Genomic DNA, 16,012 nt, shown 5'->3' with positions numbered 1-16,012 from the left:
CTGTATGCTGTCATGTTTGTTTCAAGTTTTGTGATCGTGTAATAAGTACGGATGATAAACTCGTTCATTTCTACTGTCCATTTCATCCATTGGCGTGGTTTTCCAGCCTTTGTGGTCTGTGGATGCATTGCCACAGAAACACCAAGGCTGGGTTGGTTCCTCACATCTGTTGAGGGCATTGCAGTAGCCATGCTTGGGCCGGTGCTGCTTTCGCCACCGGTAACCAAGGGAGACTGTGGCCTATTTTTCGAACGTGAGCCTCTGCCTAACCCACGAACGCGGACCTTGTTAACCCGGGCGACGTCCGAGCCGGTATCACATTTAGATCTGGTTACTACCATAATATGTATCTCCACAGAATGTGGGTGTGTGGTCACTCTTAGCTTCATTTCTCCCCATAGACCTTACTGGCATGGGTGTCCCTACCAGGAGCTTGTGCTCCAGCCTGCATTGCCCTATGGATCAGTAAAATTACTGGGCTCTCCCACCACGACCAGGTGGTGACCACAGGAGAGGAGTTGTTGTTGTTGTTGTTGTTATCAACTCGTCTCGATTATATATATAGATTTGCATATCACTTTGCACTTTCGCAGAAAGTCGATTCCAAGAATGGCATCATAATCAACAAATGTATTTGCTTTGATGCTCCCAAACTTCTGTTTTATGATCTTGCCACCACATGAGAGTTTCATACAGTTTATTTGATTATACAATATTTCTCTATTTGTTCAAATAATTTCATTTCCAACAATGTAGTTTAAACTGCCATTCTACATCTACTATAATTACAATCTATTATCATTGATAACATAGAAGCTAAAATAAACTAACTTATGTCATACATGTCAATATCAAGCAGGCTTTTGATTCTGTGTTGCTTTCAACATTGCTGGACAAACTTACTATGACATTCATTCCTCAGTTATCTCATAGTTCAATAATTATCTTTAGGACTTGTATTTTCAATAAATCTGGATAAATTCTGTTATTGTCCATTTTCTTAAGCTTGTAGTATTTTTCAATGTTCAGTGTTCAGTAGTCTATTCTTTATATGATAGATTCCAAAATTGAAAACAAATTAAAATTTAGCTTGAGATGAACTGGACAAAAGACAGAAGATATATAACCAAAAGGCAGTAAACATTTCTTAAAATTTTTGCTCCAAGAAAAATAATTTAACTATGTTTGCAGATTCTTGTACAAATATATAAAAACAACGTTTAACAAATTACTTTGCTTTTCGTTTATTCGTCTGTCGTTCACTACCAGTTGACAAGTCCACATTTCCACAAATACGGAGGCGACCTTTCTTTGTAGGCTGCCGCCGCCATCAGCCATGTATTATATTTTATATTTACTTATGTTTGCAGAGTTTTTTCCATATTTATATTTTCATGCACAAAATTCTATCAAATATATAAATATAAAATAAACAATACTGTCTTTTGGGATTAAAATCCTTTAATGATAATAAAAATAGCACTTTAACAATAATGAAATTAACACTATTGTAGTGACAATGTAGAATCCACATATTCTACATTGCCTGAAGAAGACATCAAAGCAATATTGAAAGTACTCAGTTTTTGTTATTGCTATAGTGTTATTTTTACTATCATTAAAGAATAATAATGCTGAAAAAGTATTGTTTATTTTATATATAACTGTTGTTGCAAAGTATATATTCTTTCTAATTTTTTCTTTTATTAAATTCAAAATGATAATCGTCTGAAATTTAATTCAATATAATTTGCTGTATATTAAATCAAATCACCTTATTTTTGTTTTTTCGAAGACCTCCTCTGTCGTTATAGAAATCACCAGAATCAGGTATCAGATCACCAACCAGCATCCGAAATACAGTTGTTTTTCCAGCCCCATTTAATCCAAGCAAACCAAAGCATTCATTTTTATGTACAGAAAAAGTTAATTCTTTGACAGTGCAGCCAGAACCAAAATAATTTTTTGTTAAATCTTTTACTATTAAGACTTCATTATTAATTTCGTGCTCCCAATAAAGTGCTCTCACCTGGGATTCCTCATTTAATATATCAATGTCCTTATGAAGAGAAATATTATCACTTTCTCTTTCTTTTGATTTCTTTATACTAGTAAATATTTTGATACATTCATGTAACAATTTAGATAAAGCTATTTCTATAAAAATTAGTGTTATGAAAAATATCACTCCTTCAATAAACAAAGGTAAAGCAAATTCTGGTAAGTCTCTATTCCAATCAACATTTCGTGTCAAACACCCATTCTCACAAACTTTTCCTGCAAAATAAATAAACTTTACTTTAATATATTGAAATTTTATTAAATTAATATAACTTTTAAAATTCTAGCATGAAATATATTGAAATGTTAAAAAAATTTATTGTCTACAGAGTTCATAATTTAATCTCTCAAAATGAAAATAAAGTGAAAGGATTTAAATAAAAATTAACATTAGAAATAAAATCAAAAATAATAGAAAAATAAAGTATAACATATACTTCTTCATTCAAAGAACACAGATGAAATCAATCACGTACCTGGAACCTGTTACTGGTATGGGTGATATGACAGATAAATATATTGCAAATGTTTTCAAACAATAATAGTTCTTCCTCAAGTGATACAAAAAACAAGCGATGGAATGTAGAACAAAATAGAACATGAATATTTAAAATTAGAATCGAATCTACGTCTTGTGTAAGAACGCTGTGTTGGACATGTGCATTCATGTGGGTAGTTGGTGATTAAAGATTGGTGTCTATGAGGGCCTGCCAGGCGACGGACAAATTCAGCTCCTCTTTGTAATTTATGCAGGTGGTGGAGCGGCTAGCTTTATAAACCGAAATAGCCTCCAAGCATCTCAGGTGTTCAGGGAGAGGCGAAGTGATGATAATCCTCGCTTGGTTGAAGGTGGCCTCGATGTCAGGGTCAGTCGCATAAACCGCAAGAGCCGTATTGTTCCTCCTATGTTGAACGTCTGCTGAGTGCTCACATATTCTAACTCCCAAGGAACATTTGGTGGAACCGATGTAAATAAGGTGCCTATCACACCTGTGGTCCTTAAGAGGGATGGATTAAACACCCGGGAGTCTGTTCTGATTGGGAGCGTCTTTCCCGTTGTGGAGGATGTCCAAGATGGTCAGACATCTCCTGTACACGATCCAGAAGCGGCGTTTGTTGGTGATCTCCATATGTAACAATTTAATGTATGGATTAAATGTGATAGGGACACATGTTTCATCTTCTAGTCAATTGTCACTGCGGGTGTCCGCCATCCACACCCAGAGCAGTGGTAACAATCAATCAACCTACAGATCAGATTAGGGTACCCATGGTTGGTTGCTATGCATTTAATATATGCCAATTCGGTAGCTAGAGCTTGCGGAGTGGAGGAATATGAAAATGCTCTCCTAATTAAAGTGTTAAATGCAGCAGTCTTGTACTGGAATGGATCACATGACCCAACAGGGATGTAAAGGGTACCCGGTTTACGGTAGAATGAGGTGTGGACCATTGACCCTTCGATTTTGATGTTTAGGTCTAAGAAGTGGACCTCTGTGTCGTTAGCCTGTTCGATTTCCATGGTTAAGCCATATGGGTTGTCATTAATTGATTCCACAAATGCCGTCATGTCCGGTACATTTTTCCATAGGATGATGATGTCGTCGATGTACCTTTTATATAAAATGATGTTTGGAAGAAACCATGGCAGGATCCTGTGCTCCAACTGTCTGATGACCATTTCGCATAAGTCCCCAGATACAGGGCTCTCCATGGGGACCCCCCTTTTTTGCATGTATACAGTTCCATTGAACAGTAAAAACGAATTATAGCATATCAGGTCAGCCATCTCAAGTATCTATTGGTGCAAGGTGTGATCCCCAACAATACCGAAGAGAAGGTCTGAAAGCGCAGAAAGCTGGGGGAAGCTTCACTGAGGGGTATAAAGATTTAAAGTCCAAGACAGTGATGAATTGTGGTGGTGAGATCCTTCAGGATGGATATGAGATTCTTTCAGTTAGTGACAGTACCCTCCAAGGTGGGGGGATATTAAGGAGTGGGCACCATTCTCCAGTTTACAGGTGAGAGCCCTAGCTTTATCCACAACAGGCCATAGCTGCTGTCCTTGTTTATGGGTCTTGGCAAAAGCAAAGAGCCTGGGAGAGTCAGGGTGATCAACAACTATGTTACCCAACTCCAGGCATTTAATTAACCTGGAATGGCTAATCTCTTGACCCTGGACTGTAGTTTGTCAACTAGGTCTTCGTCCACTCTATCACACTGTGTTAGATTAACATATTTTCTTAATCTTTGCTCATACGTGGCACATTTCATAATGACCAATGATTTAAATTTATCAGCTCTGACCATAGTGATGTCGTTGAGCCTCATCCACTTAGTGGTATGCTGTATTTTTTTTCTCAGTTCTGCCACCTCAGAAGGTTCTTTAGATTTTTTAATTCTAAGCGTGGCCATCCATCTATAATATTCTTTTTGGGTATCGGGCAGGCCCTTTAGTAGGTTTTCCAAATTGGGAATGAGGCTCAAAGCTCCGGCTCTAGGAGGGGAAAGAGTGAAGGACAGTCCATATTTCAGCACTTCCACGATGTAATCAGGTGGTTATAGAACATAATCAGGTGTGCTGAAATACAGGTGTGATAGGCACCTTATTTACATTGGTTCCACCAAACGCTCCTTGGGAGTTAGAGGGTTAGAATACGTGAGCACTTGGCAGACGTTCGGCATGGGAGGAACAATACGACTCTTGTGGTTTATGCGACTGACCCTGACATCGAGGCCACCTTCAACCAAGAGAGGATCATCATCACTTCGCCTCTCCCTGAACACCTGAGATGCTTGGAGGCTATTTCGGTTTATAAAGCTAGCCGCTCCACCACCTGCATAAATTACAAAGAGGAGCTGAATTTGTCCGTCGCCTGGCAGGCCCTCATAGACACCAATCTTTAATCACCAATTACCCGCATGAATGCACATGTCCAACACAGCGTTCTTACACAAGACGTAGATTCGATTCTAATTTTAAATACTCATGTTCTATCTTGTTCTACATTCCATCGCTTGTTTTTTGTATCACTTGAGGAAGAACTATTATTGTTCGAAAACGTTTTCGATATATTTATCTGTTGTATCACCCACATCAGTAACAGGTTCCAGGTATGTGATTGATAATATATACTATTTATTTGTTTAAAAACTTTCCAACTATATTTAAATCATTTATTAATTCAAACAATTAAATCATCATCAAGTATAACTACTGATAGCTTTTTTAAAGTGTTTTTACTTTTATTAATTGTTTTCATTTCAATTTGAAGTGGAAGTATTTCCATAAATTAATAATTATTTATATAAAAGTCCTTTGAGGCATGAATCTTTTTTATCCCCACATCATGGGGTGTATCTAGTATGCTTAAATAAGAAAATAAATAAATAAATAAATAATCAAATTTTGTCACTAAGATACAGCTTAAAGATTATTGTATTATTCCAATTTTTTTCATTGTACCAAGTTTTAAATTATTAGTTATTCCAAAAGATATATTGATAGCATTCTAAATCTAATTTGAATGTGAAATTCAATTTTGTCACTGAATTAAAGTTTGAGTCAATAAAAAAAAATTATAAGGCATTAATTCAATTTTAGTATTAATTTTATGCTAGAAAATGAAAAATTTAATTATTATTTGAACAAATGTGTAACAAAATTAGTATTTCTCAAAGCAATATGGTTAAATATTCTCAATAATTAATATTAATCTAAAGTAAGAGATAAATAAGAAAACTCACGCCAAAATTGTATAGACTTCTGCTAATTATCACTGAGTTCAGCGTTAACACAAAACTTTCCTTTATATTGCAAATACTTTCGACGAAATTAAGCTCGTCGTCTTCAGGCAAAAAAAAGAACAACAAATTCGAAGAAATGGCACGTGCAGAGTGTTCCAAACGGAAAACGGAAGAATTTCTTTGGCAATTTTTAAAAAACTTTTTAACGTTCGGTAACTCTGCCGGTTCGGAAGATCTTAAATCTGCGCGACTGGCGGCGCATGCATTGAGGAGCGAACGTGCTAACTGTGCGACTCTCGGCGCATTTGGTTGTTTAGACGCTGGTACAAAGTGACCCATATTTCAGGCAAGTCCCACCCTGGGACTTGCCCAAAATATGGGTCACTTTGTACCAGCGTCTAAACAACCAAATGCGCCGAGAGTCGCACAGTTAGCACGTTCGCTCCTCAATGCATGCGCCGCCAGTCGCGCAGATTTAAGATCTTCCGAACCGGCAGAGTTACCGAACGTTAAAAAGTTTTTTAAAAATTGCCAAAGAAATTCTTCCGTTTTCCGTTTGGAACACTCTGCACGTGCCATTTCTTCGAATTTGTTGTTCTTTTTTTGCCTGAAGACGACGAGCTTAATTTCGTCGAAAGTATTTGCGATATAAAGGAAAGTTTTGTGTTAACGCTGAACTCAGTGATAATTAGCAGAAGTCAATATTAATCTCCATGAAACTACTGGTATAAAGCAATAAAATATGTAAATATGACAACCAGCATAAATTAGATTTAACTAAATGAAAAACAAATATTTTCCTCTGTTATTATGGAGGAAAATGTCTGTTTTTTGATTAATTAAATCTAATTCATGCTGGTTTTTGGTAATTACATATTTTAGTAATTAATATGAGAGCGGTTTTTTCCAACCTCTGATGGTCCATAAAATAAAGACAAGTGTAAATAAAAAAAAATTTATTACCAAAAGTTAGGTACAAACATGGTTACTTTTCAACATAATCACCATGAAGATTGGGGCATTTGTCATATCTGTGGACAAGCTTTGCAATCCCCTCTTCATAGAATATTGCCGCCAGTGACTTGAGATGGGCCTTAATGTTGTTTTGAAGATTGTCATTAGTCTCAAACTTTTGCCCTCAGCCACATTTTCAGTTCAAGAAAGAGTGGAAGTCGTTCGGCACTAAATCATGGCTATACACTGGGTGTTTAAAAAGTTCCAAGCTGGGTGGAAGTCTTCACATACCTTTAATGTGTGAAGACTTCCACCTCTTTCATGAACTGAAAACATGGCTAGGGGGGAGAGGTTCCAGACTAATGATGATCTTCAAAACAACATTAAGGCCATCTCAATTCACTGGCGGCAACATTTTATGAAAAGGGGATGGAAAAGCTTGTCCACAGATATGACAAATGCCTCAATCTTTACGGTGATTATGTCAAGAAGTAACCATGTTTGTACCTAACTTTTGGTAATAAATTCATTTTGTTATTTACACTTGTCTTTGTTTTATGAACCATTGGAGGTTAAAAAAAGGCCCATCAGTGGCCAAGCGATTTCCATCCCTGAACACTGGGAGTTTGGTCGTGGGTTTACTCCGTGCTCGGACAAGCTGGCCACATGGAGTTTTCCAGGTTTTCTCCATGTTTGTAATGCTAAATAGGGGCCAGCTACCCTTAAACAGACCTCCTGGAAGACATTCCCCCATTCCCCCTAGGCAGATCGCTTAAGTGTTGTGTTAACGCCATAACTTAATGAAACATAAAACAAACAAAGGTTGAAAAAAACTGTCTATATAGTAATTGAAAGTTATAAAAATTTTAATATATGTTAAAAATTTTTATAATTTATAATTTAAATAAATATTAAAATCATTCAGATATGGTTTACTTACTTGAACAACAACGAAAGTACTGTGTCTTGTTTATTTTATTACAAATTTTATAACCTTCTTCGAAATTTTCACATAATATATTATTCATAACTATTTCATGAATATCAGATAAAATTAAACTCGATGAGAAAACAGGAAATAGTTTAAATATTTTATATGCTATTTTTAGACCTGGTTGAGTAACAGTAGCATCTCTCCAATGAAACACAAGAGCCATGGCACCAAATAATGTTCCTTTAAAGATATAACAAAAAAAATTGTAAGAAAGATTATAGCAGTTATATATTACAAATTTATTTATATAGCCTATAAACAAAAATTTGCAGAAATATTACAAAAAACATTTCTTGTTAACATTGTGTTGAAATGCAAACATTTTACAGAATCAATTCTTATAACTAAAAAATATACTGAAAAAAGTTAAACATCAAGAAGAAGGCATTTAAATTGAATAAAACTTTATTAATATGAAAGTAATGACAATGGTGATAAGTAATTACAACATCAAAGCAAAGGAAAATTTCCTGTGGATCAATGGTACAATTTAAATGAGCCTTTAGTTATGGTGACCAGATTTATAGAACTCCAGGGTAGGACCTTTATTGGATCTACTGTGCATGTACTGTACACACATGTGCACTAATGTTCTCATAAAAAATTGTGTACTCTAATGACAGAAATACCATATTTAGATTAAAATTACTACATATTAATTATTTTATTCTAAGAATAAATCATTTTATTGGAGTAAATAAACTCTGTTGCAATAAAATTGACACTAAGTTTGTAAAGTCAAATGAGTTAAACACGTTAATAACAAATTTGTCAAAAAGTAATAGTCTCGCTCAGTGCACATGCGCTGTGGTGATAACATTTCGAACGAAACTCTAACAAAGTTCATGAAAAAAAGAGTTAGTTTACTTCATTAAGAAAATGGTGCCCAGCGATATCAATGTTTCAAAATCTACTCAAGTGATTAAATTGTGAAAAAATCAGCAAGAACACAGAACTTGCTCAGGAAATAAGGGGCCGTCCATAAATTACATAAGGACGATTTTGGCCATTCTAGACCCCCACCCACCCTTGTGTAAGAAACTGTAATATTTTCTTTGATCATCCCTGTCCTTCCCTATCTTATGTAATATTTAGGCATAATTTTATAGCAAGATTTTAACAAAAATAAATTCTTTTAATGAAGCCCTAAAAACCTTAGGTCCAAAATATATAATTATTAATTAGTTAATTAATATGTACAGGTATACTTCGCCTTACGTTGGTAATTGTTTCCAGGAGAGGCAACACAAGTCGAATTTACTTGTGTAGTTACAACGTAAGTCAAAACTACGGTGGAAAACGCCAATAATGAGCACTTAAAGACTACTAAATAAGATGACAACACAGAAACACAGATGTTTTCATGTTTCATTCTCTAGGATTTATGATGATTATATTAACATTTACTGTAAATGTACAGTCCAGTGCAAAAGTTCTAGTGATATTACAACTTCAATATTTGTGGCGGATGGATGTAAAGTCGAATAAAATGATTTAAACTTGATTTTTATTTTTCCATATACTTTTTGGACAAACAACGTATAATCGAGAATGACGTAACTCGAGGTATACCTGTACTATTATTTATAAAAGACTATGTGAACAAATTTAAAAATATAAAAATTTAATAAAATCAAATGAACAATTTATTTTAAGAACTTAATTTTTTAATTATTAACAATCTTTTTATTATCATCATTAATCAACATCATAATATTCATTTTTATATTAATTTTAATTTTCACTAAAATCCATTTTAAGAAACAAAGCAATAACAAATATATCCCACTAACTTTATAAAGCTTTGCAAAATTCAGTTTAACACAAATGTTTTCGATCCCCTTAGGACCTTCTTCGGGCAGAATTCGAGTAGAGATGAACACATGGAACACATCCGAAATCGAATTTAGAACGGAAAGATTTTCTCTACTTGAATTCCACCTGAAGAAGGTCCTAAGGGGACTAAAAACGTTTGTGTTAAGCTGAATTTTGCAAAGCTTTATAAGGTTAGTGGGATATATTTAATTTCCACAAAAAGATCCAAAAACTTTGACAGATTGACCAGCTAATGCACATGTAAACAGAAACTTCATACAAAATAAATCAAGAGAGAATAGAAGCCACATTCCATTGCCATATTGGTTACATCTTGGCTAAGGCCGAGAAAATAAACTACATGCTGATAAAATGTGCTAGGTGCACCGGGAGACTAAATCATAAAGCTTATAAAACTGTATATAATGGGGCAATACCACCAATGCTACTTTACGTGGCCTCTAGCTGGGATCATGTAACTAGTAAAAATTCAGTAGTAAGTAAATTATTCTCTCTTCAAAGACAGTTTGTCATCAGAATTTCAATGTGCTGCAGGACTGTTTCTACTAATGCCTCTCTGATTCTAGCAGAGCTCCTTCCTTTGCCACTATGTATAGTAGAAAAGGTTCTAAACTACTGCATCAGAACTACAAACATCAAAGGCTCAACAACAGTCTCTACTCCTATCTAAAACTGTTCAAATGCTATCATATTGCAATTGCCCTATCTCTGATCATCACCATGTAAACAAGGTTATCCCCAGGGTACATTTGGTGTCATCTGCTTCCTCCATGGATAACCATGTAGATATTAATATCTACACAGATGGGTCCAAAAGCCTCCTTCATGTCTGCTCAAGTATCTCCAAACTGACATATTTTGCCCAAAATATGTTAGAAGGTACACATATCAAGCTGAAGAAGATGCTGTCTACCAAGCTGTTCAGTGGGCCACTTCACTACCAAACAAAACTCTGTCTATCAACGTTTACAGTGATTCTTAGTCTGTCCTAAAAGCTCTATTAAATCTCAATTGCAATAGCAATAAAATCCAGCACCATATTAAAAATCTTGTAAATAAGATAACTTTTATGTTTGTTTGTGGCCATACTGGTATATTAGGAAATGAAAAAGCTGACTTTGAGGCTAAGTCATATACTCGGCTAACAGGCACTGACTTGGACTACACTCACATCCCTCTCACGCAGCAGCTTTAAAAATTATATTTATGACAATGCTATGCAAAAGTGGAATCAACAATAGTTGAGCAGTAAAACTGGTAGAATAAGATTATTTTCCTAGTATTAAATGCAGGTTCTCATTGTTAAGATAGTAAAAAAGAGGGGATAATTATTATTGTTGTTGTTGTTGCTACTGTTATTATCATCATTGTTACTGTTGTGATCTAGGTAATTTTAATGTTCTTTAATTCTGCTATTTGTGTTGTGGGTATTTCCCCACAGATGGCGCTCTGGTTCTATGTATAAAAACAGAACCCTTTGTTGTAGCTGACCCCTTTTTTCCTTTGTGTGTAAAAGAAGACATGTGTTAAATAAAAGTGTTATACTAAAGTGATAAAATCTAGTTCTTTGTCCCTAAAGCATTAAAAACTTGAACACTCATCACCACTTAGAGATTTAACGTTTGCTACTGCTCAACTACTTACTGAGCATGTATAACCAGGCAGAAACTGTCATGTCACACTTGATGGCGTTAGTACAATGAGCATTCTTAATAGAAACCACCAAATTAAAGCTCCACCACTCAACGAAATCAAAAAATAAAAATAAGAATCAACAACAAATTGTTTACTTTGCTGGTTAAGAGGATGGGAATTAACAGCTATGTACTTTTTGGGCTAGCATATCTATAAATCTACCGTTGTAACCGTGGGCTATGGCGATGTGTTAGATTTCACGAAGCACATCATTAATGTTAGAGCAATGGGTAAAGGCTCTACAAATCAAAGCCATGTAAGCGGATATTTTATAGGTAAAGGGGTCGTTCGAGGTTGAGGGGATGAAGAAAGGTTGAAAATTATGCTTATGGAATACATTAGTGGTTATACAACTGCAATTCAGGGAAATATTGAGATCAAAGAAATGGGCCATCTTATCATCCTGCTGATCTATCTTTAACTTACAAACTTTTTCCCAAACAGATTGTTATCAACAGTCTGCAGCAGCCTATCAACGTCTGGTTTGGATCTCGAAATAATAAGAATATCATCAACATACCGCGTGTAGAGTATGATTTCTGCGTTGAAGGATTGTAGGACTTTGCTATCTAATTTTCTAACCACTAATTCACAGAGGTCTCCAGATAGGGGGCTACCCATTGGGACCCCTCTTCTTTGAAAGTAGATTTGCTGGTTGAAGGTGAAAAAGAAGGTGTAGCACACTAGGTGGGCCAGCTCCAAAATCTGCTTGTGGTGCTTAGGTCCGGGCGAAACAGCTTGGAAGAGGAAGTCTCTAAGGGCACAGAAGCACGGTTCCAATTTAATGAAAGAATACATAGCTTCAAAATCCAGAACTGTGATAAATTCTTGATCAGTTAAGGCAATGTCCTGTAATTTAGCGACGAGTTCACCAGCGTTCGAAATGGTGTAGCTATACTCTTTCAAATAAGTTCCGAGGAGCTCATGCAAACCTTTCTCAAGGGGGGTGTTGGGGATCTTGATTTGTCCATGATCGGCCACATTTGTTTGCCTGGTTTATGGGTTTTAGCATAGCCAAAAAGCCTTGGTACCTCAGGTGACTGCATCATTGCATTTCCTACACATAGGCGTTTAAGCTAGAGGTGAACAGGTAAACCTAGCAACCCTATTATGGAGTTTGTCTAAAAATCCTTCTTCAATTTTTTGGCATTCCGCAGAGCTGATGTATTCCTCGAGTAGCTGAACGTATGTATGCTTTTTCATAAGAACAACGTTTCTGCTTTTATCTGCCCTAGTAAGAGTGATATCGTTAGCCTGTAGCCATATCCTACTTTTACCTATGCTTGTCCAAAAATCCTTGTCTCTGTTGTCAACTTCTTTAATTCTTCTGCTGAGAGCTGTAGTCCACCTAAAAAAATCCTTATGCTGAGCTTTTACAGGTAAGAGCAGTTTCTCAATATTTGGAATGATAGTATAGGTTGAGATCTTCAGAGGTTTTGGAGAAAACATAGGTCCAAATCTGAAGGCTTGAACTAACTCTTCTGGAGGTTTAATATTGTCCCAGCAAATGAAGGGACATTCCAGCTTGTTTTTCATGGTCCAACACATTTTTTTGGCGTATTTCCTGCGTAATGACTGCTGAACTTGCTCTTACAGGTTTATGACTCTGGAGTTGCCATTTGACAGGAGGACTGGGTCGTTGTTAAAAAGAGTGTTTTTGAGGTTGATAAGTTGGTGCAAGCTAGCATATAACAACTTCCTGGTGTTTCGAATTGCTTTTCTAAGGCAGACAAACTTGACCTTTGGGAGCAGGGAGGAGCAGCCTGTCGGTAAACTGATTTTGTGGATCGACAGTCCCATAGGAAATTAAATTTTTTTCTGAGTCTTGTTAAAGCTAAGATGTTCTTTCTGTATAGCTTGGCCGGCAGTGCCATGTTAATAATCTCTGCACTCAAAGCTAGAACTATTTAAAATCAATGACACAAAAAACCTTACACATTGTTTCTAGCAATTAAATTAATAAGCACAAACGTTTTCGGCCATTTTGGAAGGCCTTCTTCAGGTGCACTGAGGTCGGTCGGAATGTCAGTTAGCAAATATTTACATGACGTCATTGTTTATGAAGGTTTTCTCTTACAAGAGACATCATAGCTAAGAAGGTTTAAACGAAACTGACATTGGAAAAAATATTTTAAGAATAACCAAGCTGCATGAAAGATTGTTGAAGATATGAGAATTGTTAAAAGCGGAAAAAGAAACTAGATAAATTTAGAAACTGCACGAAAGAATGAAAGGAACATGGTGAGAGTGGATTGGCCTATTTAATTAAGGGGGTTATCAAGCAGTGACTGCCATGCAGAGGAGAGCAAGTCTGCGTCTCTGCTGTTAATACAGTTTCCTTTGAGGGATTTCGTAAAGATTTCTATGGTTTCGATTGTTCTAAGAATAAGAATATTACGTAAGACGAGATCTATTACCCCCCTCCCGAGTAAGAAATCGTAAGAAATCCTTGACCCCCACCCATAGCAAAATACCTTACGTGATTTATGGATGACCCCTAAGGCACCTGTAGAGGATGGGTAGGGTGCTTATTGTACCTGTCATTCTCTTCTCTACACGTGTCATACCACACACACTACACAAAAGCCTGGAAACATTACAAATTGAATAGAAACACATACATCACACTACAGAAGGCCATTATATTGAATACATGTCATATTGTTAGAAAATTCCTGAATACAGACACACACACTGACACACTTATTTAATTTTTGTCTTGTTTTGGTTATTATGCCTTGACTCTGGTCCAGCATAGTACATAGCAACCGGTGTCAACCGAGTATAACTCACTAAACCAATATAATAATAATAATTTTAAGTTGTTGTTCAGCCAAATGTTTAAATCAAATTTTATCATTATGTTATATTAAAAATATTTTCATCAAATGTTTATGCAGTATACATTATATATAAATGATAAAATTTATGCTTTATACTTACCAGTAAACAGATTAAATATAATGCTTATAATAAAAGTGGTGAATACACTTTTTGACAAATATGATATTAAGTAAGTAAAGGGAATTGATGCCCAACCATATAATAACAAAATTATAAGCATGAAACCTAAAAATATAAAAAATGAATTAATTGTTAAAAATTAAATTGATTATTATATACAAAAACATGCATCAATTTATGAACATTACACTAAATCATCTTTTTCAAATATTTTTAAATTTATCAATTAATATGTTTAAGATTGTAACAACAAATGTTACAAATTCTAAAGAGTGGTTAGATAGCAGGATGGCTGAGTAATTAGAGTGGCAGCCTACCACTCTGGGGGTCAAAAAACCAAGACATTTTTTGGTCTGGGTCTATCCAGATATATTGGACCCCATCTCCCATCTGAATGCCCCATTGTGGGCCTGCCAAACTGATGATGACTTGCCAAAACAGGCCTTCTTAGTGTCTATAGAGCAGAAAGAGTTTAAAAAATCTAAAGGGTGAATTGCAGAAATGGTTATTAGACTTCAACCATAGTTTAAGATTTATTAAAACCTTAGATCACAAAAAACTACATTGTTACAGGGACAATTTATTATAGATCTTGGTTTAGACAAAGATCATAAACTTATTTTTATATCAATAACCTAGATATGTGCAGTAACAGGTGTTTATTGCAACTTTCTCTTTCATCTTCTGTTGTCTCCGAGAAATTTGATTAAGAATAAATTTCTTGTCTATATTTTAGATTTATTCATTTCAATAATTACAAAAAAAAACAGAATAATTCAAGATCAAAATAACTATTTCAAATTATATTCAGATCAACAGTTTTACATTCAATACAGATTTTATAAATTTGGATTCATACATAACTTATTTTAAGTTGAATTGGATACAGAATTAAATATTTAAGTGGAAAAAGGTCAACCATTAACTTTGAAACAACAGTTATTGTGTGCTTGACAATTTAAAATAGAATGAAAATAAGCCTTGTATTTATTAATATAATTTTGCATTATTTATTTAATTAATAAATTATTTAAATAGGTATTTTAAATATTTAAATATAACATTGAAGCATAATATCATCAGATTGCCAGAATTAATCTACTAATCAGAATGGTCTCCATTGCACTGTTGAGTGGTAAATGCTGTCTTCCTTATTAACAAATTCTAGCACCAGCAGACTCTTTTTTGTTCCCAAAACCAAAAATCTCCACTGAAAGATCAATATTTTGAGTCCATTGTGTTGGAATCAATGATTGAAGTTATTGTTAAATATTATATGAGATTGGTATGTACAACACATTGATTGTGCCACAGTGATGTTTATAAATATTTTTCCTGTTACATAATGAAAGATTGATGGTGCTGTTGACCCCTCGGGGAACCGTTGGTGACAGTGTCACGTGTGTTGGTTAGACAGGTTGCCTGACTGCTGATAATTGGCGCTTAGTCTGGTCTACTGCACGTGGAATATATCCCTTGTCTACCTTCCTGCCAGAACCACTTTTGTACGAGACCTTGTGCTGGTGATTCCTGCTTGTATGTTGTTCTTTGTGTTATAAGCAATAAAGTATATTCAGTCACTAATAATACTCGACCTATTATTAAACATGTCGGCATAATCAAATGTTACATGGTGTCAGAATAAAACATTATGTGCTGATTGATCTACTTGCAATTTCTACTGTCCAATATCGAATCGTACGCTATGCCTAACATGGATAGAGCACCACTGAAAGCCCCAGCAGATCTAGTCATGACCGA

At 35.2% G+C, this 16,012-nt stretch overlaps 1 protein-coding gene across 1 annotated transcript in view; it reads right to left on the bottom strand.

The window, feature by feature from the left end:
- Nucleotides 1-16,012, bottom strand: part of LOC136984953 (phospholipid-transporting ATPase ABCA3-like) — a 113,666-nt gene that overhangs the window by 25,304 nt on the left and 72,350 nt on the right. Inside the window, exons 16-18 of the mRNA XM_067282101.1 lie at nt 14,231-14,356; nt 7,703-7,936; nt 1,775-2,277 (exon numbers count right to left, since the gene is read on the bottom strand). Of these exons, the coding sequence (XP_067138202.1) occupies nt 1,775-2,277; nt 7,703-7,936; nt 14,231-14,356 (863 nt within the window). The remainder of the gene's footprint in view (nt 1-1,774; nt 2,278-7,702; nt 7,937-14,230; nt 14,357-16,012) is intronic.

This window comes from Centruroides vittatus, unplaced genomic scaffold (assembly GCF_030686945.1).
Source record: "Centruroides vittatus isolate TY-2023 unplaced genomic scaffold, ASM3068694v2 contig_941, whole genome shotgun sequence".
In the NCBI taxonomy this organism is placed as follows: Eukaryota; Metazoa; Arthropoda; class Arachnida; order Scorpiones; family Buthidae; genus Centruroides; species Centruroides vittatus.
Note: the sequence above shows the minus strand (reverse complement) of the source record. Positions and strands in the feature narration are given on the sequence as shown.